General features: G+C 64.0%; 3 protein-coding genes across 5 annotated transcripts; 1 reads left to right on the forward strand and 2 right to left on the reverse strand.

The window, feature by feature from the left end:
• Positions 1 to 81: 81 nt before the first annotated feature.
• Positions 82 to 6,611, reverse strand: SASH3 (SAM and SH3 domain containing 3). Of its 3 annotated transcripts, none has more exons than XM_037408573.1 (8): positions 5,882 to 6,611; positions 3,124 to 3,219; positions 2,698 to 2,847; positions 2,485 to 2,626; positions 2,252 to 2,409; positions 1,894 to 2,100; positions 1,440 to 1,590; positions 82 to 1,328 (listed from the first exon to the last, which is right to left on the reverse strand). In XM_037408573.1, exons 1-8 carry the CDS (start codon positions 5,933 to 5,935, stop codon positions 1,141 to 1,143), a joined length of 1,146 nt encoding a protein of 381 aa, XP_037264470.1. In that variant the 5' UTR covers positions 5,936 to 6,611; the 3' UTR covers positions 82 to 1,140. The 3 variants fall into 3 exon arrangements, with proteins under 3 accessions (XP_037264470.1, XP_037264469.1, XP_037264468.1); XM_037408572.1 differs by lacking the exon at positions 5,882 to 6,611 and adding an exon at positions 3,442 to 5,698 and having other exon boundaries at positions 82 to 1,325; XM_037408571.1 differs by lacking the exon at positions 5,882 to 6,611 and adding an exon at positions 3,442 to 5,698.
• An 87-nt stretch (positions 6,612 to 6,698) lies between these two features.
• XPNPEP2 (X-prolyl aminopeptidase 2) lies at positions 6,699 to 13,195 on the reverse strand. The gene is made up of 21 exons (XM_037408570.1): positions 13,053 to 13,195; positions 12,086 to 12,159; positions 11,884 to 11,994; positions 11,733 to 11,796; positions 11,427 to 11,531; positions 11,201 to 11,287; positions 10,948 to 11,094; positions 10,733 to 10,834; positions 10,516 to 10,597; positions 9,860 to 10,055; positions 9,576 to 9,665; positions 9,362 to 9,471; positions 9,203 to 9,280; positions 9,037 to 9,108; positions 8,828 to 8,888; positions 8,626 to 8,695; positions 8,407 to 8,511; positions 7,823 to 7,882; positions 7,557 to 7,633; positions 7,346 to 7,444; positions 6,699 to 7,040 (listed from the first exon to the last, which is right to left on the reverse strand). The coding sequence occupies exons 1-21, from the start codon at positions 13,096 to 13,098 to the stop codon at positions 6,822 to 6,824; spliced, it is 2,055 nt and encodes a 684-aa protein (XP_037264467.1). The 5' UTR covers positions 13,099 to 13,195; the 3' UTR covers positions 6,699 to 6,821.
• A 5,617-nt stretch (positions 13,196 to 18,812) lies between these two features.
• On the forward strand, positions 18,813 to 20,861 carry APLN (apelin). Its single transcript, XM_037408577.1, has 3 exons — positions 18,813 to 18,944; positions 19,803 to 19,974; positions 20,063 to 20,861. The coding sequence occupies exons 1-2, from the start codon at positions 18,884 to 18,886 to the stop codon at positions 19,967 to 19,969; spliced, it is 228 nt and encodes a 75-aa protein (XP_037264474.1). The 5' UTR covers positions 18,813 to 18,883; the 3' UTR covers positions 19,970 to 19,974; positions 20,063 to 20,861.
• The last annotated feature ends 1,947 nt before the right edge of the window (positions 20,862 to 22,808 follow it).

Below are 22,808 nucleotides of genomic sequence, written 5' to 3' on the forward strand. Positions count from 1 at the left end.
GGTTACCTGCAGACCCTGCTCCCTTCCCCAGCTCCCTCCCCAAGCCTTCCTGGCTGGTAGGAAGCAGGCTGAAGGCCGAAGTGAAACGGACTTGCATGTTTTTATTGAGATTGAGCGCAAAGGAACAAACTGGATGCCCAAAGGCCAATGCTGCAGTGCAGGAGCTGGAGGTGGTGGTGAGCAGCAAGAGCTGGGCTGAAGGGAGCTGGAGTAGATACCCCGAGCCAGGGAGCAGGCTGCCCCGTGCTCCCATGTGGATGCGTGCCCCTGCCTCGGCTCCTGCCCATGCAGAGAGGCTGTGGGGCCCTGGCTGGGAGGATCTGGCAGTATGGCGGGGGCTGTCCGGGGTGACAGCCTCCCCCAGCCACCTGTGGGGCAGCAGGGTGGTTGCTCCAGCTCCCTTTCATAGCCCTGCTGGACCGGGCTCGCTGGCAAGCTGCGGGCAGCCTTTGGGGCTCCCCTTGAGCTGAGAGCGGGGGCTCACAGTGCCCTTGCTGGGCAACTTTCAGCTTGGCTGAACCTTTGCCCACCCACCCACCTATGCACCCCACCAACACGGACAATGCAAACCGTCCAGCAAACCTTTCCCTGCCTGCCCTGGCTGTGTGAGGAAGATGCTGGAGGAAGGCAGTGTGGGTGTCCTCCTTGCCAGCAAGGAGTCAGGCTCAGTGGGACCTCTGTGCTCTCGCACCCAGCTGCTCAGCACTGGACCTCCTGTCCCTGCCTGCCATGGACCTCCCCGTCCTTGCAGTCTCCTGTGTGTGCAACCCAGGTGTGTGCAACCCAGCTAGCAAGGGCTCTGGGAAGAGCTCTAAAAGCTGTGGATGAAGTGGGGCAAGCCCAGGAGAGGCAATCCAGGCCTGCAGCATCTTGGCAGGGAACACTGTTCCCCAGGGTGCCTGGAGCACCTGTGTAGGGGCAGCAGCGCAACGCAGTACAGTGCAAAATGTCCTGGGGGTAGCCCCAGAGGGCCAGTGGCTGAGCTGCCTGCAGCCACGCAGCACCAGGTCCCATGCCAGGGCCGTGGGGTCCTGCTGCTGGTGCTCACCTGCTTCCCCTGTGAGCAGCCGTCCCCTCCAGTCCGGGAAGCGGCTGTGGGCTGTGCCCATCTGCGAGGCAGTGCCAGCAGGCAGGGCAGGCTCAGGACGACTCTGCCAGGGAGAGAGCCCGCAGCTGCCCCTCAGGACCACCCAATTCAGCATCTTCCCGGCTGCTGTCTAGGGTCTCTGATCCCTCGAAGCAGCCTGAGTCCCGGGGAATGTCCCCTTTGAGCTCTGAGGGCAAAGGCTGGGCTTCGGAGCTGTCACCTTCCTCTGGCTCGCTCGCTGCTGGGGGAGGCAGGACGTGGCATTAGTGGGCAGAGGCTGCCGCTGTGGCTGCCCGGCGTGGGGGCCATGGGCAGCATGCAGTGTTTCCCCTCCACCTCCCCTGACTCTTACTGTCATAATCCAGGAGGAGCTCGGCAGCCGTGAGCAGCTTGGCACGGTGCTGGGGGTCCGTGATGTTCAGCTCGTTGAGGTGGGTCTCCCGCAGCTCCTTGAAGTCCTCCAGTGTCTGGTAGCCGTTCAGCAGCAGGGTGGAGGTGTGCTCCTGGGGTGGGAGGGCAGCGGAGGGCTGAGCAGAGTGCAGCACAGCTTCCCCCAGCTCTCTGCCTGGCCCTTGGTGCAAGCCGTGTGGCGCAGGTCCACGGCAGGCAGTTGCCCAGGCATCACCCGGAAAAGCCCCATTGTGTCCCCTTTGTGCCCCAGCGGTGCTTGGGCATGAGGTGGAGGGAGCCATGGGGCTGGTGGCTGGTGAAGGACTGCTGGGGAGCAGAGGAGAGGGTGGTCCTTCTGCGGGCATCCTGGGCTCATGCTGGGTGCTGCTGACCCCCCATGGGCCCCTGGCCCTTACCTGCAGGTTGATGCGCTCCAGCAGCTCGTGGAGGGTCTTGGGCTTGAGCCGCTTGCTCTTGCTGGGGCCACGGCTCTTGCGGGCAGGAGCTGTCTCCTCAGGGATGACATCCACATAGATGAACTTGAAGGAGCCCACCCTGTTGTTGAGCAGCCCCGTCCAGGTGCCCATGGGCGGCTTCTCGATGATGCTAATGATGTCCCCTTTCTGGACAAGGGAGATAAGGGCAAAGGTGGGCACAGGCTTGGGGACAGCTGGGGAGCATCCCCTTTCAGGGGGTCCCCAGCCACTCTCCCTCCCCAGACCTGCCCTTTGCCCCAGCTCTCCACAGCCCTGGGCTGGCCGTGGTGTGGCTCACCCGCAGCTTCAGTGAGTCCTTGTCGTAAGGGCTGGGTGTGAAGTCAGTGTGGACACGGGCACGGCCACAGAAGGGGCCAGTGTAGGCTGGGCTGCTCTCCTCCAGCTGCAAGCTGTCCCGGTTGCTGCCCGAGGGGCCGGGGCTGGAAAGTTCACTGCCTGCGGAGGGTAGGGAGGTCAGGATGTGACCTGCTGGGAGGTGAGGGGCCAGCACCCTGCTGGGGCCAGGCTCACCGCTGGACAGCTGACGGCCGATAGATGGGTGCCCATCTTCCTCCATCTCCAGGTAAGATGGGGGCACCTTTTCGTGGCTTGTCTCCTCTGTGCTGCTGGCTGGGGACAGGGGGCACAGGGACCCCTCCTCCTCCACGTCTCCCTGCCAGGGGGGGACAGGGTCAGGCCAAGGGAGGGAGAGCTGCCCCCCATGTGCCTGGGCCCCCTGCTCACCTTCCCCTCTGCTAGTGCTTTCACAACCATCCTGCCCATCTTCCGGTTCATGGTGCGGGAGATGACGGCCCGCCACTTCTTGCCCAACCTCATCCCGCTGCTTCGTGCAGTATCGTCAGGGCTGGCACTGCTGGACTCGTCCTCGGGGATCTGGCAGAGGGATGGAGAGTGAAGGCAGACCCCACGCTCCCCACCGCCCCCAGGCAAACCTCAGCTGGGTCACACAGGGGTGCAAGACTCCTTGAGGGGTGAGACCCTGAGTCCTGCCGGTGCTGGAACCCCTGGGGCTGCTCCATTGCACATGGGCCGCCAGTAGGACCAGGAGTTTGGGGAAACAGGCTCTGAAAAGGGCTGTCCCCAGTGGGGATGTGGTCCCAAGGGAGCAGGACGTGGCAGGAGGTGGTCTGCAGGGATCCAGGCACTCACATTCTCATCCAAGCTGAACTCCTTCTCACTCGGCACAGGGGAGCTGACTTTGGACTTGGCAAAGTCCTTGAAGCTGCTGGAGCGCTGGAGGGAGAGCTGGGGGGGAACAGAAATGTGTGAGGGCTTCTCCCTGCACCCCCGTGCCCCAGCTCCCACCCTCCCCTCCGGCAGCCATGCCCCTCGGGCTGCTTTGGCTTGCCCAGAGCAATGCCGGTGCTTGAAGAGTGTTTTGGCTACACAGCCTCCCCCCCCCTCCCCCCGCACCCCTTAAAGAACCTCCGTGTGATGTGAGCCCCCCAGGACCTGGGGTCCAGAGACCTGGCATTGCTCTCGGTGCGTGTACGGCTGCTGGGCGCAGTGCTCCAGGGGCAGGGGCTGTGTGGTGCCGCTTGGTGCTGCTGCGGACTGAGCAGCACCGAGAGCTTCTGCTCCAGCGCTCACTGCGGGTGCTCCGGCGCTGAGCCTGGTGCTGCCAAGCTGAGAGCAGCCCAGGTCTGCGCCATGCTGCTGTCGTAGCATGTGGGCTGGGCGCTTGCTGGGGAAATACGTGGGCTCTACAACACAGCCACTCTGCTCAGCACCCAAACGTGGGCATGCTGTACCAGCCCAGCCCCTGAGCCAGGGATCCTGTGAATGGGAGCAGTGGGACCTGCCTTGAACTCAGTCCGGCTCCTGCAGTGGCTGTACCCTGGGTCAGTCCCTCCTCCTCTGCGAGTGTCTGACAACTAAAGGCTGTTTTCAGTGGCTGAGAGCATGAGTGCTGCCATGCCCATGCTGCTGCCCTCACATTGAGCTCCAGGCCTGAAAGTTGCCCATGTTTTCTGCCTGCAAGCATCATCCCACAGCCCAGAGAGCACCTCCCCTGCCAGCGTCACCAGGAAGCTCAGTCCCGCCTTTGCACCAAAGCCACTGAAGCAGGTTTTGAATCTCAGTCCTGGTGCAGCCCTCCACCACTGCCTCTTCCAGGCTTCCCTGTGCCCCCTGCCTGCCTCCCTGGCTCTCCTTCCCCCTTCTCCCTGTCCTCAGGTGTCAGTTCCATGTGGGAAGGGGTCCAGAAGCATCCTTAGTGCTGGCTAGCCGGGTTCCCTGTAGGAGCACATGGTCCCAGGTCTCCTTCATCCCTGGATGCCCAGCACCAGTGCTACCGTGGGAGCCAGCTAGCATGGCAGGGCTGGGCAGGCTTGGCTGCCAGCACACTCAGAGCACACGCTGCAGCACTCGCTCTTTCCGTGACTGCAAATGCAGTAATTTCCTTTCTCAAGTCACTCTGCCTGCCCTGGACTCCTGCTTGCATCGGAAACAGCCAAGGCCCTTCTCAGCCCCTGCACAGCCTGGTCCTGCTCAGACATGGCCCTGCACCTTCCCCTCCTCCTTCTCCTTTTCATCAACTCAACTGAGCATCCTCTATTACTTATTTTTGCCATTTTCTTGTAGAGGGCTGGCTTCGATGAGGGAGACCTGGCTCCATCTCTGCTGTGGCTTAACTTAGGACCGGCTCAGCTGGTGCACCCATGGGGAGGAAATGCTGGTGGTTTGCCCTGCTCCCATGCCAGCACCCCTGAACCCACTAGACCCAGGTGGCTTGAGCCCCTCAGGTCTCTTTCCCTGCACCCTTCAGGTAAAACAACTTTGTGCTCTGTGCCCACCCGCAGTCAGGAAAGCTGTGGCAACAGCTGCTGCCCTGGGGCTGGAGGAGCTGGGGGTGCAACAGCAGCTGTGGAAAGCCTGGCAGCGGGGGACTGTGGAGCTGGGGTGGACGGCCCCCCCAGGAGCATGGCAGCAAGAGGGAAGTGAGAGCCGTGGCTGTGGCTGGGCAAGGGCAGGGGATGTCCGCTGGGGCCTGCCAGGCTCACTGGGCCACCCCCAGCACAGGGAGTTGGGGCTTTGCTCACGTTTCCCCTGGGAGCTCCCCAGCAGGGAGGAGCCGCTGTGGTGCATCTCTGCCGGGATGTCTGCCCACTGTGGGCAGCACCCCGGCACCAGGAGCTGTCCCCCTGCTCCCCTTGGTGACACATGGCTGCAAAGCCCACTGGGTCCTGGCAAGAGCTGAAGTGCTTGCTGGTGCAAGACCTGACAGGAACTGAGGGGCTGGTCATGGCCCCCGTCGGTGGCTCCAGCCCTCTGGGCAGGTGGCATATAGCCCTGCTGTGCTGAGGGCTCTCAGGAGGTGCTGGTAGCTGGTACTGCTGGTGGCTCCAGCGCCTGGTGCAGTGCTGCCAGAGGAAGAGGCCAACACATGTGACTGAACGCAGCCTCACGCTGCCCCAACCACAGACACCTTGCTCTGTGGGTCGGGCTGGGAGCTGCGCGCTCAGCACCGCAGCCGGCTGCCCCACCACCATGGCAGGAAACGGCAGGCGGCCGCCCACGCTGTGGGGAGCCCACGGAAAGGGGGAGCCACTGCCCCCCTGGCAGAGCCCCACGGGTCCCACCAGCACCCCAGCTTGCACCCATGCTTACCCCAGGGGTCTGCACATCCTGGCCAACCATCCCACCGAGCTGCAAGCCAGGGTGGGAGCAGGGCATGGGACAAAGCCAGGACCACGCACCAGTGAGGCCATAGTGGCTGGTGGTGGCAGGGACCGAGTGCTGGCAGCGCTGCCCCCAGGCCCCACGGGGCTCTGTCCCATGGCTTCCCCAGCCCACTGACACCAGTGCTCCCTGCTCAGCATCCCACGAGCAGCCCAGGCTCAGCCGGTGCTGGGCGTGCTGGAGACACTGTGGGTGCCAAGGGCGGTCGGGCGCTGCCCGCACTCACCTTCTTGTGTCCTGGCTCCTTCTCACTGGCGTTGGAGGGCTTGCGGCGCAGCATGGTGCTGGGGCCCAGTGGCAAGGGTACAATGCTGGGGCAGCGCCTGGCACGGCACGTACTAAAGCACCGGCACCAAGGCCAGGGAGCGCACAGGAAGCTGGCGGTCACATGAGGGGTGCTTGCAGCGGCGCTGCTCAGAGTGGCTGACGGGTGTGCTGGCTGGGGCAGGAGGAAGGAAACCCTTCACGAAGTTGCTACCCTGCCCAGGGCCCCCAGGGCAGGGGTGTCTGCCTGCACCCTGCCACCCCTTGGCGATGCTGCTGGTGGGCACCGCACCACACCCCCCTACCCATACAAAGGATGGAGGTCTCCAGCTTCTCCATTGTGCCCCTCTCTGTGCCTGCTCATTCTCTCTGCCAGCACACGATGGCCGAGCACTCCATGTTGTGCTTGGTCAGGGATGTCCCACTTGTCCCCTACATCTGCAGGTCCTCCTGGCTGGCTGGGCACTGAGCCCAGGTGGGATGTGCTCATCTGCACACTGCTGCTGAGACCTGCAGGGCAGTGGCGATCGCCACGGCTGGGCCAGCTGTCCTGCACCCTCTTGCTCCAGTTCTTCCATCTCTTGACCCAGTGATTAAAATCTGCCCTGAATCTACCTCCTTGGTCCCCCAGGGCAGGCCAGAAGGCATGAGCAGGGTCCTACATGTGGGGCTGGGGGCCATGTGGGGCCGGACCCCAGCCCCACACCAGTGAGTGAGGTGGTGGGCAGGCTGGGAGCACACTGGGTTGCTGCAGCAGGGCACAGCAGTATGCAGGCACCTGCCAGCATTGCTCATGTTTAATCAAATGAGCGAATAGAAAACAAAAAAAAAGGAACTGAGCGGCAGGAAGAACAAACGGCCACAGCAGGGAGAGGGCTGGCACCGGGCTGGTTGATGCAGGGTCAGGCCTGCAGCCTGGTGAGCAGCACAGAGAGGAGGGAGGCGAGGGGCAGCATGCCCGGGGTGGTGGTGGCAGCAGCGACGGTGGTGGCGGCACTGCCCAGTGGGAAGGGCTCTGTACTCCTCTGCAGCCAGCGGTACGCCTCCTCCAGCTGCTGCCGCAGCAGCTCTGGCCCCACGCGCGCCCGGATGGTCTCATAGTAGGCGTTCAGGTACCGGATCTGCAGCCAGGCACCGGGGGGCGGCTATGGAGGGGCTGCCTGCCCCCCCCCCCCCCTGCCCCGCCTTTGGTGCTACCCATCAGCTACCCCACACCCTAATCGCTGGACCCTGTCTCCAGACCCCATCACCCCTCTCCATCCACACGTCCCTCCCTGCCCTGGCCCTGTTTACCCACCCTGGCCTCGTGCCATGGACCTGGTTTCCCACTACATCCCCCTCCCAGCCCCTTTGCTCTCCTCACACTCCAGCCCCATGTGCTGGCCCCATGTCCCTGCTCTGCCTCCCTGCCCCCAGCACCCCATACCTGCTCTGATGACAGAAGGCTGAGGTCAATGAGGTTTCGGTCGTAGGGCACCAGGGACACCACCTCAAAGGTCAGGAAGGGCTTCTCCCCAGTCTGGTGCTGCCACAGAGAGGTGGCCTTGGGTCCCCGCACCTGCACCCAGGGGGTGCCTCCACCCCTGGCTTGATGCAGCCTCCCTCAGTGTGGTGCCACCCCAGCCCCATTGTGCTACCTCAGTCTGTGCCTCCACCACGAGAGCAACGTCCTCGATGCGGATCCCAAACTCGCCGTCCCGGTAGTACCCAGGCTCTGGGGGCCGGGAAGGTGCTCAGTGAGTCCCAAGCCCCAGCAACTCTCCCAGCCCATCCCACCCTGGAGGGGCCAGATCTGGCCGCTGAGTGGGGCTGAGAGCTGAACACCTCCTCCCCAGCCAGGCTCTGCACCGCAGGGACACCCCAGAGAGCCCGAGGCACTGGCCAGAGCGGTGGGTGTGCGTACCGATGGAGGTGAACATGCCGGCCGTCAGTGGCACGTTGTTGGACTGGAAGCCCACGGGCCCTGCAGGGGACATGGTGTGTGTTACAGCTTCTGGGAACAGCGTGTGCTGCAGGGACACCCTAACAAGGATGAAGGTGTCACACTGGCGAGAACCACGTGGCCACCGCAACAAGGACAGGTGGCCACTTGTGCAGGGACCATTAGATCATATCATCCCAGCAAGGACTGTGGGACCACCTTGACAAGAGCCATGGGACTACCACCTTGGCAAGGACTGCAGGGCCACCCTGGCAGGGACCATGGAGCTACCCTTGGCAAGGACTGTGGGGCCATCCCAGCAAGGACCATGTGGCCACCCTGTCAAGGAACATGCAGCCACCTTGGCCAGGACTGCAGGGCTACCCTGGCAAGGACCATGGGGCTATCCTTGCAAGGACCGCAGCACCCTGCAGGTAGGGGACACCCACCCGCAGCGAGAGGCTCAGCTGGGCTATGAGAAGTCCTGCGTGAGCCCCTGTCTTCATCTTTGTGCCCCACAGCCCAGCCCATGTCCCCAGCACCAGTGACAGTGCCACAGCACCTACACTCATGGACTGAGAGGAAGTTGCCGATGCCATGGCCGGTCCCGTGGCCATAGTTGAGTCCCACATCCCAGAGTGCTCGGCGGGCAAAGGACTCCACCACTCTCCCTGGGGAATGATGAGGTGGGATGGGGGCCAGCAAGCCAGTGAGGGCCCCCTCTGCTTTCCTCCTCCCCATGCCCAGGGGTCTCCGGGCTGCCTGATGCCTGGCTCAGCACCCACCTGCTGTGTTGGGTGGGAAGATGAGGCGGGACAGGTCGATGTTGCCCATCAGCACACGGGTGTAGGCTTCCTAGGAGGGGCATGGTGGAAGGGGGCTGAGCGTGGTGGTAGCTGGATGCCTGCCCCAGCACATCCAGCCCTGGCAGTGACCTTGGTGCTGAGTGCTGCAGCGGGGTGCTGGCTGGCATGGAGGGGCTGGTACCTTCTGGAGTGGGGTTGGCACACCCCAGTGCACTGTCCGTGTGATGTCTGTCGTCCCGTCCCTGCAAAGGGGGGGAGGGGGGGCATGAATGGGGGTGATGCAGCCCTGGCACTGGCTTTGGGGCTCCCTGCCAATGCCCAGTGCTGGAGGCATGGGAGGTGATGGGGGCACTGTGCAGTGCTGAGGGCCCACATTAAGGGGTTACGCACAGATATTGCCCTCCAGTGTCCGAAAGGTACATCTCACCCACAGACAGCTTCCGACTGCTCTGGTTGGAGGGGCTGTGAGGAGAGGGGGGGTCAGAGCCTGCTCCCAGCCTCCCCACTGCTGCTGCTGGCCCTGGCTGCCCCGGCTCTGACTGGGGCTGACCCGTACCTGTAATGGGCCAGTGCCGCGTTGAGCCCACTGGCTGAGATGGACTGGAAGCTGGGTCCGTGGCTGTGCTCCTGGGCCCTAGAAGACAGCAGGGAGGGAGATGCTGGGAGTCCCCATCTGCCCTACACCGGGTGGGGGGGTTGTGGTGGCAGCACTGACTGGCGGAGTGCGTCGATATACTGTGCCCCCGAAAACTCGTCCACCTGTCCCTGCGGGACCATCTTCTCCAGCCACAGCAGGTACTGGATGACAGCCACTGCATCCCTAACCTGGGGGTGGCCCAAAGGCATCAGAGGAGGGGGGCACCAGCACCCTTTTCTCCCGGTTGCCCCCCACTTCTGCTCAGGGCTGCAGGGATGGGGACAACCCTTACGTGAGCAGCCCGCAGCATCTCCTGCTCCTTGGCATTTTTCACAGCCTTGGCCAGCATGACGGGGGAGTAGCTGTCCTCCAGCAGCTTCTCCTGCAAGGGCAGTCTGAGGGTGGCATGGCTGGGCATGGCCATCCACCCATCATGCCTCAAGGGTGGCCATGGCACATCCCACACCACCACAGCTTGGTGGTCATGGGGCCATCCCCACGCCCGGCGGGACCCATGTTGCCCACGGCAGGGCTCAGTGGCATGGGTGTTGGTGCCAGCACGCAGTGGTGCCCCACCTGGGGTATGACGCTGTAGAGGCCATAGGTGGTGTACTCAGTGCCTAACCAGATGGTGACGTTGCCCTGGGCATAGTACTGGAGCTGGGCACGTGCCTGCCCGTATTCCCACAGCTCCACGCACAGAGGCCCGGGGCAGCCGGCCTGCAGGGACTGCCGTGCTGCTGCCGCCAGCCGCCTCTTGTCCACGAACAGGCTGTGGAAGGATGCAGGATGGTGCAGGCAGTGCCGTGGGGTTGGCCTGCTGCCTTTGGTCCCCCCTCCCTGAGCCTGGCCATGCAGAGTGTGCCGGCGAAGGGGAGGGGGCTGGGGAGCCCAGAGGGGATGCTGGGCTGGGAACAGGGGTCAGCTTCAGGCTGTGCTGGAAGGGAAGGTGCTGCACCACGAAGTGGGCTGAGAAGGAGGGTGCTACAACCCTGGGGTGGACTGCGAGTGGGGGAGCTGCACCCCAGGCTGTGCTGTGCAGGCTAGACATGGGAAAGATGTGGGGCTTGGAGGGGACAGTCAGTGGAATTGGGCACTGCAGGACATAGTGGGCTCTGAGGAAAGGACCACTGGGCTGAGGGGAGGGTCCTGTGGGTGCTGGCCCTGGAAGGGAAGCTGGGTGGGTGCTGAGCCCCATTCATGCCCTGTGCCTGCAGGAAGATGCCTCCCACCTTATGCTAGAGTTGGTCAGCAGGGTGTAGGAATAGAAGACAGGGTTGTAGGGGATGTCGTCTCCACGGAGGTTGAAGAGCCCTGTCAGGAACAAGACCTCCAAGCTTGTGCCCACCAGCTCCCCTCCCACCCCCAGGGTTTGGATCCCAGGGCACTCACCACAACACCCACCGTGACACCCACCACAGCACCTACCGTGGCACCACAGCTACTCACAGGCTGTCTCCTCCAACCCTGACAGCAGCACAGCTGTGGGACGTTGAATGTGCTGCTTCATCTGCTGCCGAATCCCAGCCACCTTCTCCTGCCAGCTGCTCCCTGGGAGGGGAGTAGGAAGCCAGCTCAGCTCAGGGACCACCATGGACCCCTGGGTTGGGGTCTGCCACTGGCAAGCATCCTCCCAACAGCCTTGGGGAGGATGGTGGTCATACCTGTGAATGCTGCTGGGAGGCTGTAGATCTCACCAGAGGCTGGAGGGGGTCTCTGGTCACCCCACACTTGATCCACAAGGTTGGTCTCAATGGGGAGCAGGGTCCTGCCAGAGCCACGCAGAGCCTGGCTGTAGCTGTTCCAGGCGTCTGAGTGGGGGGAAGCAGCCCGCAGTTGGAGACACCTGGTAAATCCACACCTGGGAGCTGCCCTCATGTCAGGCAGGGTCACCCTCTATGTGATGGCCAATGCTACCGATGGAGAAGAGGAAGGGGTCCAAGCTGATGTTCCCCTCAGCAGGAACTGCCTCCAGGATCCACAGCCCAATGGACTCGATCCAGGCTGTGGGAGAGAGCTGGGTGGCACCAAGAGGACAAACCATGTCCTGGCCCACGGTGAGCCCAGATGAGGCCATGGCTGGGGCTGGGAAGGTCCTGGGCATGGGGGCACACAGAAATCCCCCGGCCTGCCCCTCACTGACGTGTCCGCTGCAGCTCCCAGTTGCAGTCCAGCTGCCGCTCTGCCTGGGTCCAGTAGCGGCTGTCGGTCCACAGGGCAGCCTTGTCCTGCGTCACCACGACAGTGCCTGTGACAGGAGTGGGGGCTCAGACATCACCTCTCCCCCCACTCCAGGCAGCTGACCCTCAGGGATCGCCAGCCCAACCTCCCGTGTGGAGTGGGACCATGCCCTGCCCTGCGGATCCCCAAGGATAAGGACCAGGAGGCAGCCAGGTGCTGCCCCGTCCCCGCTGGAGCAGAGACCGCAGGGTGGTGAGGATGCTCTCACCTGCAGAGCCGGTGAAGCCGGTCAGCCAGCCCAGCCTGGAATCCCGTTCAGCGATGTACTCACTCTGGAGACGGGAACAGAGCCACGAGAGGTGGTCACAGGCACCGGTGGGAGAACCAGTCTCAGGGGTGCGGGCAGGCTGCTGCCTTACCATGTGGGCGTCCGTGGAGGGCACGATGTAGGCATGGACGCTGTGGGCTCGCATGGTGCCCCGCAGAGCAGCAAGCCGCGCGGTTGTGTTGGTGGCCGTAGGGGGCAGGTACTGGTAGCACGAGGGAAGATGTGAGCAGTGGAGCTGGGGGGCTGATCCCGTGTGGGATGTCCCAGGAACTGGGAGGGCAAGTGGGGCTCACCGGTGGGTCCACGGAGCAGTCCCGGACGCTGGTCCTGGCGGAGGCGCCCTGCAGTGGCCAGCCTGTGGCACAGCCTGGGGGTGCAGGGACACTCTGGAGCCTCAGGCTGCAGCCTGAGGTCCCGCTGGCCCCTTGCTCCAGCCCAGAGCCAGCACCAGGGCAGCTGTGACCCTCATCCCCAGTCCCAAATACCGAGCCAGACCAGCTTTAGGGCTTTTTAAAAAAACAGTGTTTCTAGCCCCAGGAATAGTGGGCAAAGACCAACGCCATCATCCAGCTCAAGAGGAAGTAAACGCCAGTGCCTGCGGCATGCCTGGGGACCAGCCCAGCCGGGGGGGGAATCATCACAAGGTGCAGCTGGTGCCCACTGTCTGGGAGCCGGGAGGCAGCTGGCAGGAGCCAGCCCTGCGCATCCCCAGTGCTGGGTCCAGGGAATAGCTGGCTGGCAGCCCCGGCAGGAGCTGGCCTCTCCCCAGCACTGCACTGCATCTGGTGCCATCACCGGCACTGCCTTTCCCCAAGATCTCTATCACCATTGCCGCTGCAGTCGGTGGGCTGGGAGCTGGTTCCTTGTCTTGGGCCAAGGGCACCAAGCTCTGGTCCATGGTGCAATGGGGGAATGGGCCACCCTTAGCATGGTGTGGCCTTGGGTGCCTGGTCTCACTGCCCCCGGGAGCTGCTCCTTACCCATCACCTCCCCAGGGGTCATCCCTGGGGTCAGGCAGGCAGGCTTAGCCCCTCTCCATAGCCTGCCCCCCTGCCGTAGGGTATCGAGGCTGGAGCAGCAGCACAGCCCTGGCTACCTAAGGGCAAACACACCCTTGACTCACCCGAGGCAGTGGTTTGGACTGCTGCAGAACACCCCTACATCCTCTGTGCTGGGACCAAACTGGTTCCTGGGAGTTCCCAGGATGTGTCATTCCCTGAGGAGCCCACCCTACCTCCCAGTCCAGCCCCTCCAACATACCGTGGAGCAGGAGCACCCAGGCTGCGATCCACTGTGGGGGGTGCATGGCTGCCCCCAGAGGTGCCCAGCAGGACAGGGAGTGGAGGGAATGTTTCGCCAGTGCCTTGGGTGACAGGTCCCTCCTCCTGTGCCTTTGCCCCTGGGGCAGAGGGATGCTGGATGGGAAGGTCAAGGCCTGGAGCAGATGGGGAGCGGGGTTGTTGTCCTATGCAAATCCTGCTGCTAAATCAAAGCAAACAGCAAAGTCAGCACGAAGTCCAAAGATCCTCCCAGAGCAGAGGTGGGGCCACGCCAGCTCAGCCTGGCACGTTCCAGCTGCTTGGGGTTCAAAGCAGGCAAAAAGGGGCTGCAACACCAAAAGGGAACTTCAGCGCTAGCGAGAGCCCGTTGTCCTGGTAATGGCATAATAGGAAAAATAAATTTGGAGTGTATTGGTGAGCCGGGTTGGCAACACTGGCAAGGGAGACAGTGGCAATATTTAGGCAATATTTTAGCATCGAGCAGCCTTACATGATCAGAAACACGTTTGGTGGTAGCGTGTGGAGGGAGGGGACCGTGATGGTGGTGAACAGACTGAGCTATGCTGTGCAGGCCAGGTACCAGCCCCTGCCCACACCCTGGGCACTGGGCCCGGGGACCAGCGGCCACCTCCGAGGGCTGCGCTGGGACCTGCGCTCTGCGGGAGGAGCCCGCTGGGATCTGCCCTTTGTCCCGCTGAGCCTAAGCCCGTGAGCTCTGGACCGCCACGGCATCTGCCTTGCTAAAAAACTCATTATGTTAGTCATGAGGAGCCTTGACCCCAAGGCCTGTCACTTTTACTGCATCCGTATTTCCTCTTAGCTCGTTAATGACTTCTCTGTGCTTATTGAAGAGAAAGGCTGGCTGAAGGACAGCTGTTGGCAGGCAGCAGAGGTGTCCAGACATGGGTCAGACATGGATCTTCAGGGGAGGATGCGCATCCCCACCGAGGACAGGGGTACCAGGAGGGGTCCCTGCTGGACCATTGCTCATTGCAGATCACGAAGCTCCTTTTAACTGGCTGGGATGTCTCATGGACCTGCTGCACCACAGGGGCAGGCCCAGCATCACTGTCACAGCCAGCTGAGTGCCAGGTGGCCCTGGGGCTCTGTCTGAGGGGCATGGCACAAGCACGTGTTTGGAGGAGGGTAAAAGAGAGATGGGACCAGGGGAGGTGTGGGGCAGGGATGGAGACGTGCTGAGAGCAGATCCTGGGAGAAGGGTGGAAAGATGTCACTGCCATCACGGCAGGACCTTGTGCTTGGTGGTTTGCCCAGCAGGATGCAAGTTGCAAGAGATCTGGTAGTCCTGTGGCAAATGAACAAATAGATGTTTTACGGACAAACCTCCTTGAAAATACGTGAGCTCTTTCAGGAATTCTGGGCAGCAAATTGCTGCAACAGCGTGATGGGCAGGGAGGAAGCCCTGCCTGGCTGGTCCTAGGCTCTGCAGGATGGCTGCCGCCCTTGTGCTGCCCCTTCCCTCCTCCCCAGCCCCTCTGCCTGGCCGGAGCCTCCTCCCGGGGTCCCTGCACCAGCTCAGGCGAGCTCTCCGCTGCCCTAGCAAGGGCACGGCCGGGGGGGCCTGATCCCGCCGCGCCGGGTGGGGGCCGTGAACTCGCTCTGGATGCCGTCCCTTCCCTAGGGCATTTGTCGCCTGTTGGACAGCCAGTTTTTAACCCATTTTAACCCATGCGGTGACTCTCCGGCTGTCACCGCAGCGACTGTCCAGCTGTGTCGCCAGGATCCTGCTCACCACGAGGTGGCACCCGGACTGCGCTGTGGAGCTGCACAGACCCCTGTCCCCATGTCCCTCTGCCCTGTCCCCTGCCCACCTGCCCAGTCCTGCCACAGCTCCGGTGCAGCGCAGGGGCCGGTAGCAGCGAAGCCTGGTGGTCCTGCTGCCAGCCTGTCCCTGCCTGTGGGGCGGGCTGAGACCTGGCACGCTCATGTCACGAATGCTCTCAGGCTGCCTGTGTCTGGCATCACCCTCCACCCCCCGGCTCAGAGGACCCTAGGAGCGGGGCAGTGGGGAATCTCCTGCCCCAGCAGCCCCAGCACGGGCAGCACAGGGACAGGAGGGAGGGGGGACACGGGGTGACACCAAAGCTGCCTGTAATTGTTACGGTAACAAAAGTTTCTCGAGGATGTGTGGTGCAGTTGCTGTGGTGACACTCAGGCAGAAGTTTGCTGCCATCCTGCTAGTTAGTAAAATGTGCTAATAATGCTTCCATCCTCTGTGCCTGGTCCCTGCCCACTGCCAGAGTGGGGGCTGCACCCATGGCATGCCCAGGGTCCCCTGTCCCCTGCTGGCTACCCCTGACCTCACAGCCACATGCCATAGGGTCCCCACAGTGGCAAGAGTGTCACCCCCACCCCCTTATCACCAGCCTCTGAGCTCAACTCTGTGGTACCATCCCCGATGCCAGCTCCCCACTCCACATCCAAGGGGCGCGGATGAGGCTGGCCTGTCCCATCTCCTGTGGTTGCACATCCCTCCTCCTCCTCACCCAGCATGGCAGGACATCACTGACCATCCCTGCGACCATCCCCAGGGCCTCATGCCACTCCGAACAAGCCAGTGTCAACAGGACGAAGCTCATCGGCCTCCGTGCGTCCGGTGGGGCCCTTCCCTCCCGCGGGAGGTTTCCTCGAAGACGAGCCGGAGGAAGGCTTTGGGGGGACATCCTCCCTTTGTGGGCTATTGTTGGCCTTCCGTCACCTGCAGAGGCCGTGGGGTGACTCAGGCCGGGGTGACGCGCCCGGCAAACAGGACGCGGGTCGGGGAGGGAGGGTGTGCACGGCTGCAGGAATGCGGAAGCGAGAGGTGGCACGGGGATGCTGCTGCCACAACCCCTGTGAAGGCAGGGCCGGCCTGCCTCTGCCTGCCCTGAAGCCCAGAAGGTGATGTGTGCCCAGGGAGGTGGGCTGTGGGGTGCCCCACAGCCTGGCAGCTGGTCTGCTGGGATGGGGCTACAGCTCCTGGATTGCATGAGCTGGGCACCCACACACACACACTGAAGGAGCACCTCATTTTGGGGGTGCAAAATGCTGGCAGGGAGCGGTGACCCTACACGGCACTGGCAGCACGAGGCTGCAGGCAAGCCTGCCCAGAGCTGTGGCAGTGTAGGGGGGCACAGCCAGCAGGGCTGGAACAGACGCAGAGGGTGTCCCACAGGCATGTGTAGGGTTGCAACATGGTCCCCACACACCCCCTGTAGCCCCTCTTACAGCTCCCCCCAGCCTATCCTCACAGCCCAACACACAATCACCTTGTCCAGCCCCTCCTGTCCAGCCCCTGCTGTACCCACTGTAGGGTGCTGGTAAGGCAGGGCCACCGACACTCACCCCATCCCAGGGTGTGGTTGCCCTTGTCACCCACTTTTTGCAGGGGTGACACCTTGTGCTGGGGTGACCCTGGCTGGATGCTCTGTGCCCATCCAGCTGCTCTGTCACTGCCCTCCTCAGCTGGGCAGGGGAGAGAAAATGTAATGAAAGGCTCTTGGCTTGAGATAAGGACGGGGAAATCACCCAGCAGGAACCATCCCAGCAGACAGGCTTGACTTGGGGAAAACATTAATTTATTACTAATTAAATCAGAACAGGATAATGAAAGATAAAAACTAAAGTGTAAAACATCATCCCTCCACCCCTCTCTTCTTCCCAGGCTCAGCTTCACTCCCGATTTCTCTGCTTTGCCCCTGCCAGCAGCACAGGGGGACAGAGAACAGGGGCTGTGGCCAGTCCATCACATGTTGTCACTGCCGCTCCTTCCTCCTCGCTCTCTTCCCTGGATCCAGTGTGGGTCCTTCCCACAGCAGACAGCCCTCCATGACTTCCTCCAGAGTGAGTCCTTCTCACGGGCTGCGGTTCTCCCCCCCTGCCCCAACGTGGGTCTCTGCCACTGGTGCAGCCCCCCAGGCCCAGCTGGCCCCAGGGAGGCCCCTGCGAGGTCCCCAGCCCTGCCCCTGCCCTGCCCCAGCCCGGGCTCCTCTGCCCATGGGGCCACTGGCCCTGCCAGGAGCTGCCCCAGCGCCACCACCCGCGGGACACAGCCCCCTGCCCCAGCGTGGGGCCCTCCCTGGGCTGTGGGTGGGGGTCTGTTGCCCTGTGGGCTCCATGGGCTGGGGGGCACAGCCTGCCCCGCCGTGGGCTTCCCACAGGCTGCCGGGGGGTCTCTTGCCCTGTGCCTGAAGCCCCTCCTGCCTCCTTCTGCCCTGACCCCGGTGCCTGCAGTGCTGCTGCTCTCGCATGGCCTCACTCCTCTCTCTGGCTGCTGTGGTGCACGTTTTTTCCCCTTCTTACCTATGTTATCCCAGCGGCCCTACCACCATCGCTGATGGGCTTGGCGTCGGCCAGCAGCAGGAGCATCCATGTCCAGTGTGGAGCCGGCTGGTGCTGGCTCCATTGGATATTGGGGAAGCTTCTAGCAGCTTCACACAGAAGCCACCCCTTTAGTCCCCCCACTACCAAAACCTTGCCAAGCAAACCCAATACACACCTACCCCCCACCCTTCACTACCTGCTCAGGAGACCCCTGTGCCCGGACCTGGAGGAGTCACCTTCTTGTTGTCTCTCAGCGCCCTGCTTGTGTCCTTGGCATGCTGTGGCTGTCACTGCATTAGTCCTCAGTGCATGCGGCTTCACAGTGTGCCCCAACTGCCCCGTCCCCAGCTGCCATCTTCTGTCCCAACATCCCTGAGGGGCAGCGTGGGGGCGTCCCAGCAGCCCTCACCCCCCGAAAGCTGCAGGGGCTGAAGGGTGATGTCCTGGCACAGCACGTGGCTCCTGTGGCCTCCCTGGAAGAACCTGGCTGCCAGCAAGTGGTCCCTAGGCTGTGGGAGACTTCAGCTCTGCTTTTGTCGCCTGCCACAACACCGTGCCAGCAGCTGTACCAGACGCCTGGGTCAATGAGGGGCTCCGTCAGTGCTCAGCCAGCATCCAGGCCATGCTGGACTGGCACCCACAGCCCACACCTCTTGCATGGGGTGGGACTCAGGGTGCTTTAGCTCCCATGCAGTGCAGAGCTGGGGACTGCGGTGCCTGTCTTGCAGCGGTGATCTGTTCCCCATCCCCTCACAGGCAGTGGCACCCTCACTGTGCCCCCCGGCAGAGGGGGCTTTGTGCCCCCCAGGCAGTGGCTGGATGACCTGTGGGGCAGCAGGGCTGGGGGGAGCTGCAGGTAGACTCCTCTGCAGGCACTGCTTGGCTGGGGAGGAGGTGGGGCAGGGGCTGTCAGGGGTGGTGGGTGGATGGGGGTGCCAGGACAGGCTGGGTGCCAGGGGAAGGGGGGTAATCTGAAAAGGGGGGTCTCGGGCAGGCAGGGTGGAGGGTCCCAGGATTAGGTTGGGACGGGGATGTTGAGCCTGGATGTGTGTGTGGGTCCTGGGGCCAGGCTGCATGCAGGGGTCCCAGAACCAGCCTAGGTGGGGGGTTCTGGGCCAGGCTTGGTGGAGGTCCTGGGCAAGGATCAGAGGTGGGGTCCTGGACCAGCCTGGGAGCATGTCCCAGATCCAGGCTGGCGTGGGGCGGGGGGGCGGACGGGGACGACGGGGGGACACAGGCTCCCAGGGCCAGGCTGGGGGGTGGTCCCCGAGCCCTGGGGCTGGGGCCGGGCTGCGGCGCGGTGTGTGTGGGATTCCCGGGGGGGCGGTCGGGCCGGGGGGTGTCCCGGACGCTGGGGCGGGCGGGGGCGGACCCCCCCGGGAGCCCGGCGGCCACATGACCGGGCGGGCGTCGGGGCCGGGCCGGGCTCTCACCGCCTACAAATGCGGCTCCCCCGCAGCGGGGCCGCCGCTCCCGCCGCCCCCCAGCATGGCCGCGCCGCGCTGGCTCCTGGCGCTGCTGCTGCTCTGGCTCGCCCTGGCCGCTGCGGGTGAGTGCCGGGACCCCCGGGCCGGGGGCGCGGCCGCGCCTCCGCGCCGCGCTGGGGACCCTCTGCTCTTCCTTCCCCTTCCCCCGGCCCGGCAGCGCCCGGTGCCCGGGCTGGCAGCGGGGAGGATGGAGAGGACCATGAACGTGGGCAGAGCGGGACCGGGGTGGGGTGGGACACCGGCACCCCCTGCCCGTGCCGGCCGGGAGCCGCTGCCGCCCGGCTGGGGAGGACAAAGCGCTTTTCATGGTGCCAACACGCCCCCCCGCCCCTCCCCGTGCACCCGGGCAGAACAACAGGCGGCCGAGCCGTCCCTGCCACCGGCTGCCAAGGCGCGACACGCCTGGCGCCGCGGGTGACAGCGCGGGGCACCGCCGGGGTGCGGGCGGTGGGAGCCACGGCTGTGCCGTGGGTCCCGGCCCCTGCACCGGCTGCCACCCCAGCCCCGGCTTAGCCGGCCACCGGCGCACGTGTGTGGGGTGTGGGACTGGCAGCGATGGCACCAGAGCATCTGTGCCAGGGGGAGCAGGCTGCAGCCAGAGGGTCCCGGTGGCCCCTACCCATCGCTCACAGGGAGATGGGCATGGGAGGATGGCTTTGGGGAGGGCTGGGGGCCAAAGCAGGAGGCCAGGCTGCTCTGTGCCCCTCGATGAGGCCGGTGATGGTGGCCGCACGAGGTGTCTGTGCTCCACGCAGGTGGCCTGGCTGCAGGAAGCACTCAGCGGGCGAATGGCTCCTGCCACGGGCAATTCAGGAAACGGGTGGCGCTGCCCAGCCTGCCTGCCTTGGGCCCCTGCAGTACCCCAGCCCAGGCCCACGTGCAGCGGGGGGACCTGCTAACACTCTTCCTGCTGTCCCCAGGGCCACTGGGCCAGGTGCCGAATGGGAAGGATGCGGAGAATGGCCTCATCCAAACCCTGGTGCAGCCGCGGGGTGCGCGGCGTGGGGCTGGGCACCGGCCGGGCGGCTGGCGGAGGTACCGGCGGCCCCGGCCCCGGCTTTCCCACAAGGGCCCCATGCCTTTCTGAGACAGGTGAGGAGCAGCGGGGCATGGGGGTGAAAAGGGGACACAGTGTGATGTTGCCAGCACTCACACCTACCCGGGTTTGCTCTTGTTGCAGGGTTGCCACCAGCCTTCCAGGGTCGAGGCTGCCATCACCCACCCTGTGTCCTAGCCTGCTCCACTCGAATCCTGACCCCGAGCATGGGGTTCTAGCTGTGAGCCTTCAGCTGGCGTCGCCTCTTCCCTGCAGCCATCCCTGGTGGTCCCGGCACCATGTCTGGCACCGTGGGTGCCTCCTGCCTCCCCTCACCACCTCCTGGGGCTGGCTGGGAGTGGGTCACCTGTATAGGTTGTGGTGAGGCTGAGTGCTGCTGCAATGCCCCTGTCCCGGTGGGTGCGGGGCTTCCCTGGGCATTGGCTTGCTGGGACCTGTGGGATTTGTGCAAAGCACTTTGTAAGGCAGAGGAGCTTCTCTTCAGGGGTCTGTGAGCTCCCCTGGGGCTTCTGCCCCATCCCTGCCAGTTGGCTGCATGCTGGGGTGAGCACACAGCCTGTACGGAGGTGGGGGTGTTTATTCCCATGATGCTAATCCCACACCCTGCGTGAGCTGCCCTCCCTGACAAGTGTGGGGAGCCTTCCCACCGGCGGACCCACCTCCTGGGGACCCCTGATAATGTGGGGTGCCCACCCAGGACATAGCATTGGAGCTGTGGGTCCCTCTGCCTGCTCCACGCCACGCGACAGCAGGAGAATGGGAGGGGGCACTGGGGTCTCTGTGTCAAACACTGATGTATGCCAAAGGGGGGGGGCTCTTGCTCTGAGTGCCGCTGGGTCCTGTTGACCATGTCTCTCATGTCTGTGAAGATTTATTCTGTGTAAATACATCTTTATAATAAAGAGTTATGATGCCAGTAAACCCTTATTTTTGGAGGTGCGGGTAGGGACTGCTCACCTGCCTGTACAGAGCGCTCCCAGGGGCCCTCTGCTCCCTGCTGGAGCTGCCTGCTGGGGGCCCAGGCAGCCCCTTCCCCAGCCCAGTGCTGGCAGAGAAGCTACCCAGCAAAGAGGAAAAACAAGCTGCAGCACTGACTGGTTTGTAAAATTGGGGAGGAGGGCAGTAAACCAGGAGGCCAGTACGCCCCAAGCTTGCAGAGGGGCTGGATGATGGAGTTGGGGATGCTGGTCCCAGTCAGGGTGAGGGGCTGGGGAACCCTCAGGCTGTGGAGGAAAGACCCTGGCTACAAATGTTGCCCTGAACCCCCTTGCCTTTAGCCCCTTCTGGGGTTTATTTTTCTGCTCACCTGAATTCCCCTCTGCAATGGGAATCAGCTGTGTGACGAGGGGCTGAGTGGTAACAACTGCTTTAGCAGCATGGTGGTGGGACAGGCTCTGCTGCCGTGGGGCCATGCAGGGATGCTTCGTGCCTGGAGATGGGGACATGGCCCTGGCCCATCCTGCTCACTGGCCCCCAGATACCGACAGTGCTGGGGTGGGGATCTCCGGCAGCTCGTTAGCCAAAACCTTTGCTGGGATAACGGCTTTTGTAAAGTGGTTTCTGCAGGGAGGTGCTGATGTGCTTGGTGCTTCTGCCCTGCTCCAGCGATGCTGCTGTTGCCGTGGTTACCAGCACCCACAGGCGCTAGGTGAAGCTGAGGGTGCAGCACCCATGTCTGGCAGCGAGGGGCTGGGAGGAGGGTTTGGCCCTGGCCTGGCCGCGGCAGGAGAGGAGGCCAGTGGGACAGGCAGGGACAGAGTGGCAGCTGCAGGAGCTGTCTCTGCCTGTTGCCGAGTGCCTCGCTGGGGTGCTCCAGCCCAGGTGAAGGGCGGGCAGCCACCCCAGGGCAGCCAGATGGCAGCCCAGTGCGGGACACCGCTCTCTCACTGCTTCCATTTGACTCTGCTGGCTTCAGGCAGCCCCAGCAGCTGCCAGATCTCCCCTTTTCCCCGCAGTCTGATCCCACTGGCCCTGGGCAGCTGTCTGCACAGCCCCACACACAGGAGCAGCCGTGGGTGCCTGGGACCTGGCATTTCTGTCCCTAGCATCCCCCTCCTTGGTGTCCCCATGCCCACAGGGCTGTGCCTGAGCAGGACCCATGCAGGGGTCAGGGCTCAGCAGACAGGGTCCCTGTAGGACCAGGCAGGTGGGTGGGGGCTGAGCCCTGCAAAGGGATGACATCCCTCCTGGGACAGGACACCCCCAGCCGGGACCCCTATGCGAGGCAGTGCCTGTGCAGGGCCCCCAGACCCCACACTGTTTGCAGGAGACCTCCCATGAGCAGCATCCCGGGCGGAGGGCAGCTCAGCTGCAGCATCATGGCGGGGCTGTGGGTAGGGGAGTATGGCAGCTGCTGGGGCATGGGCAGGGGGGTGGCAGCACCGGTGGGGAGGGGGTTAACAGGGCCATGGAGAAGCAGAAAGGCTGCAGCTGCGGGGCTGGGCCCAGCTGGCCTACATTAGCTCATCCTCTGGGACTGGGGAGGGATGTGCTCCCCGGCCACACGCCAGCGCGCTCCGCCATGCCGCCTGCCCACGCCCACCGTGGCCCAGGTGGTGGTGGTGGTGGTGGTGGTGGTGGGACTACCGTTCCTCCATTGCTGCCCTACAGTGCCGCTGCTACTTGTTTTGAACGGGGAGGGCTCTCCCCTTGCATCTCAAACCGCCCTTCAGCACCGTTCGCCCCGCCACCGGCTGCAGGCAGCCAGCACCCTGCCCACGAACACCTGCAGGGCCAGTGCCTGCCTGCCTGGGCGCAGGCAGGACAGGCAGCTAGGGGTGGCCTGGCAGCCGCCCCCAGAGCAGACTGCCGTGGCCCGTGCCAGGGTAGACAGCGGTGTCCCACAGCCCTGCCAAGCATCACCCAGCCC

This window comes from Falco rusticolus, chromosome 14, assembly GCF_015220075.1.
Source record: "Falco rusticolus isolate bFalRus1 chromosome 14, bFalRus1.pri, whole genome shotgun sequence".
Taxonomy (NCBI): Eukaryota; Metazoa; Chordata; class Aves; order Falconiformes; family Falconidae; genus Falco; species Falco rusticolus.

Bases quoted from the DNA above. Each gene is read 5' to 3' on its own strand.
- SASH3 (XM_037408571.1), bottom strand. From the start codon at position 3,642: ATGCTACGACAGCAGCATGGCGCAGACCTGGGCTGCTCTCAGCTTGGC. The intron at 2,848-3,123 runs GTGAGTGCCTGG...TCCCTCTGCCAG, and splicing joins AGTTCAGCTTGGATGAGAAT to ATCCCCGAGGACGAGTCCAG. The intron at 1,591-1,893 runs GTAAGGGCCAGG...CTCCCACCCCAG, and splicing joins TGGAGCGCATCAACCTGCAG to GAGCACACCTCCACCCTGCT.
- XPNPEP2 (XM_037408570.1), bottom strand. From the start codon at position 13,098: ATGCACCCCCCACAGTGGATCGCAGCCTGGGTGCTCCTGCTCCACG. The intron at 11,095-11,200 runs GTAGCATTGGCC...CCCCCCACTCAG, and splicing joins CCCCTTCCTCTTCTCCATCG to ACGCCTGGAACAGCTACAGC. The intron at 7,883-8,406 runs GTAGGTGCTGTG...TGTCCCCTGCAG, and splicing joins CTTCCTCTCAGTCCATGAGT to GGCCCGTGGGCTTCCAGTCC.
- APLN (XM_037408577.1), top strand. From the start codon at position 18,884: ATGGCCGCGCCGCGCTGGCTCCTGGCGCTGCTGCTGCTCTGGCTCGCC. The intron at 18,945-19,802 runs GTGAGTGCCGGG...TGCTGTCCCCAG, and splicing joins GCTCGCCCTGGCCGCTGCGG to GGCCACTGGGCCAGGTGCCG.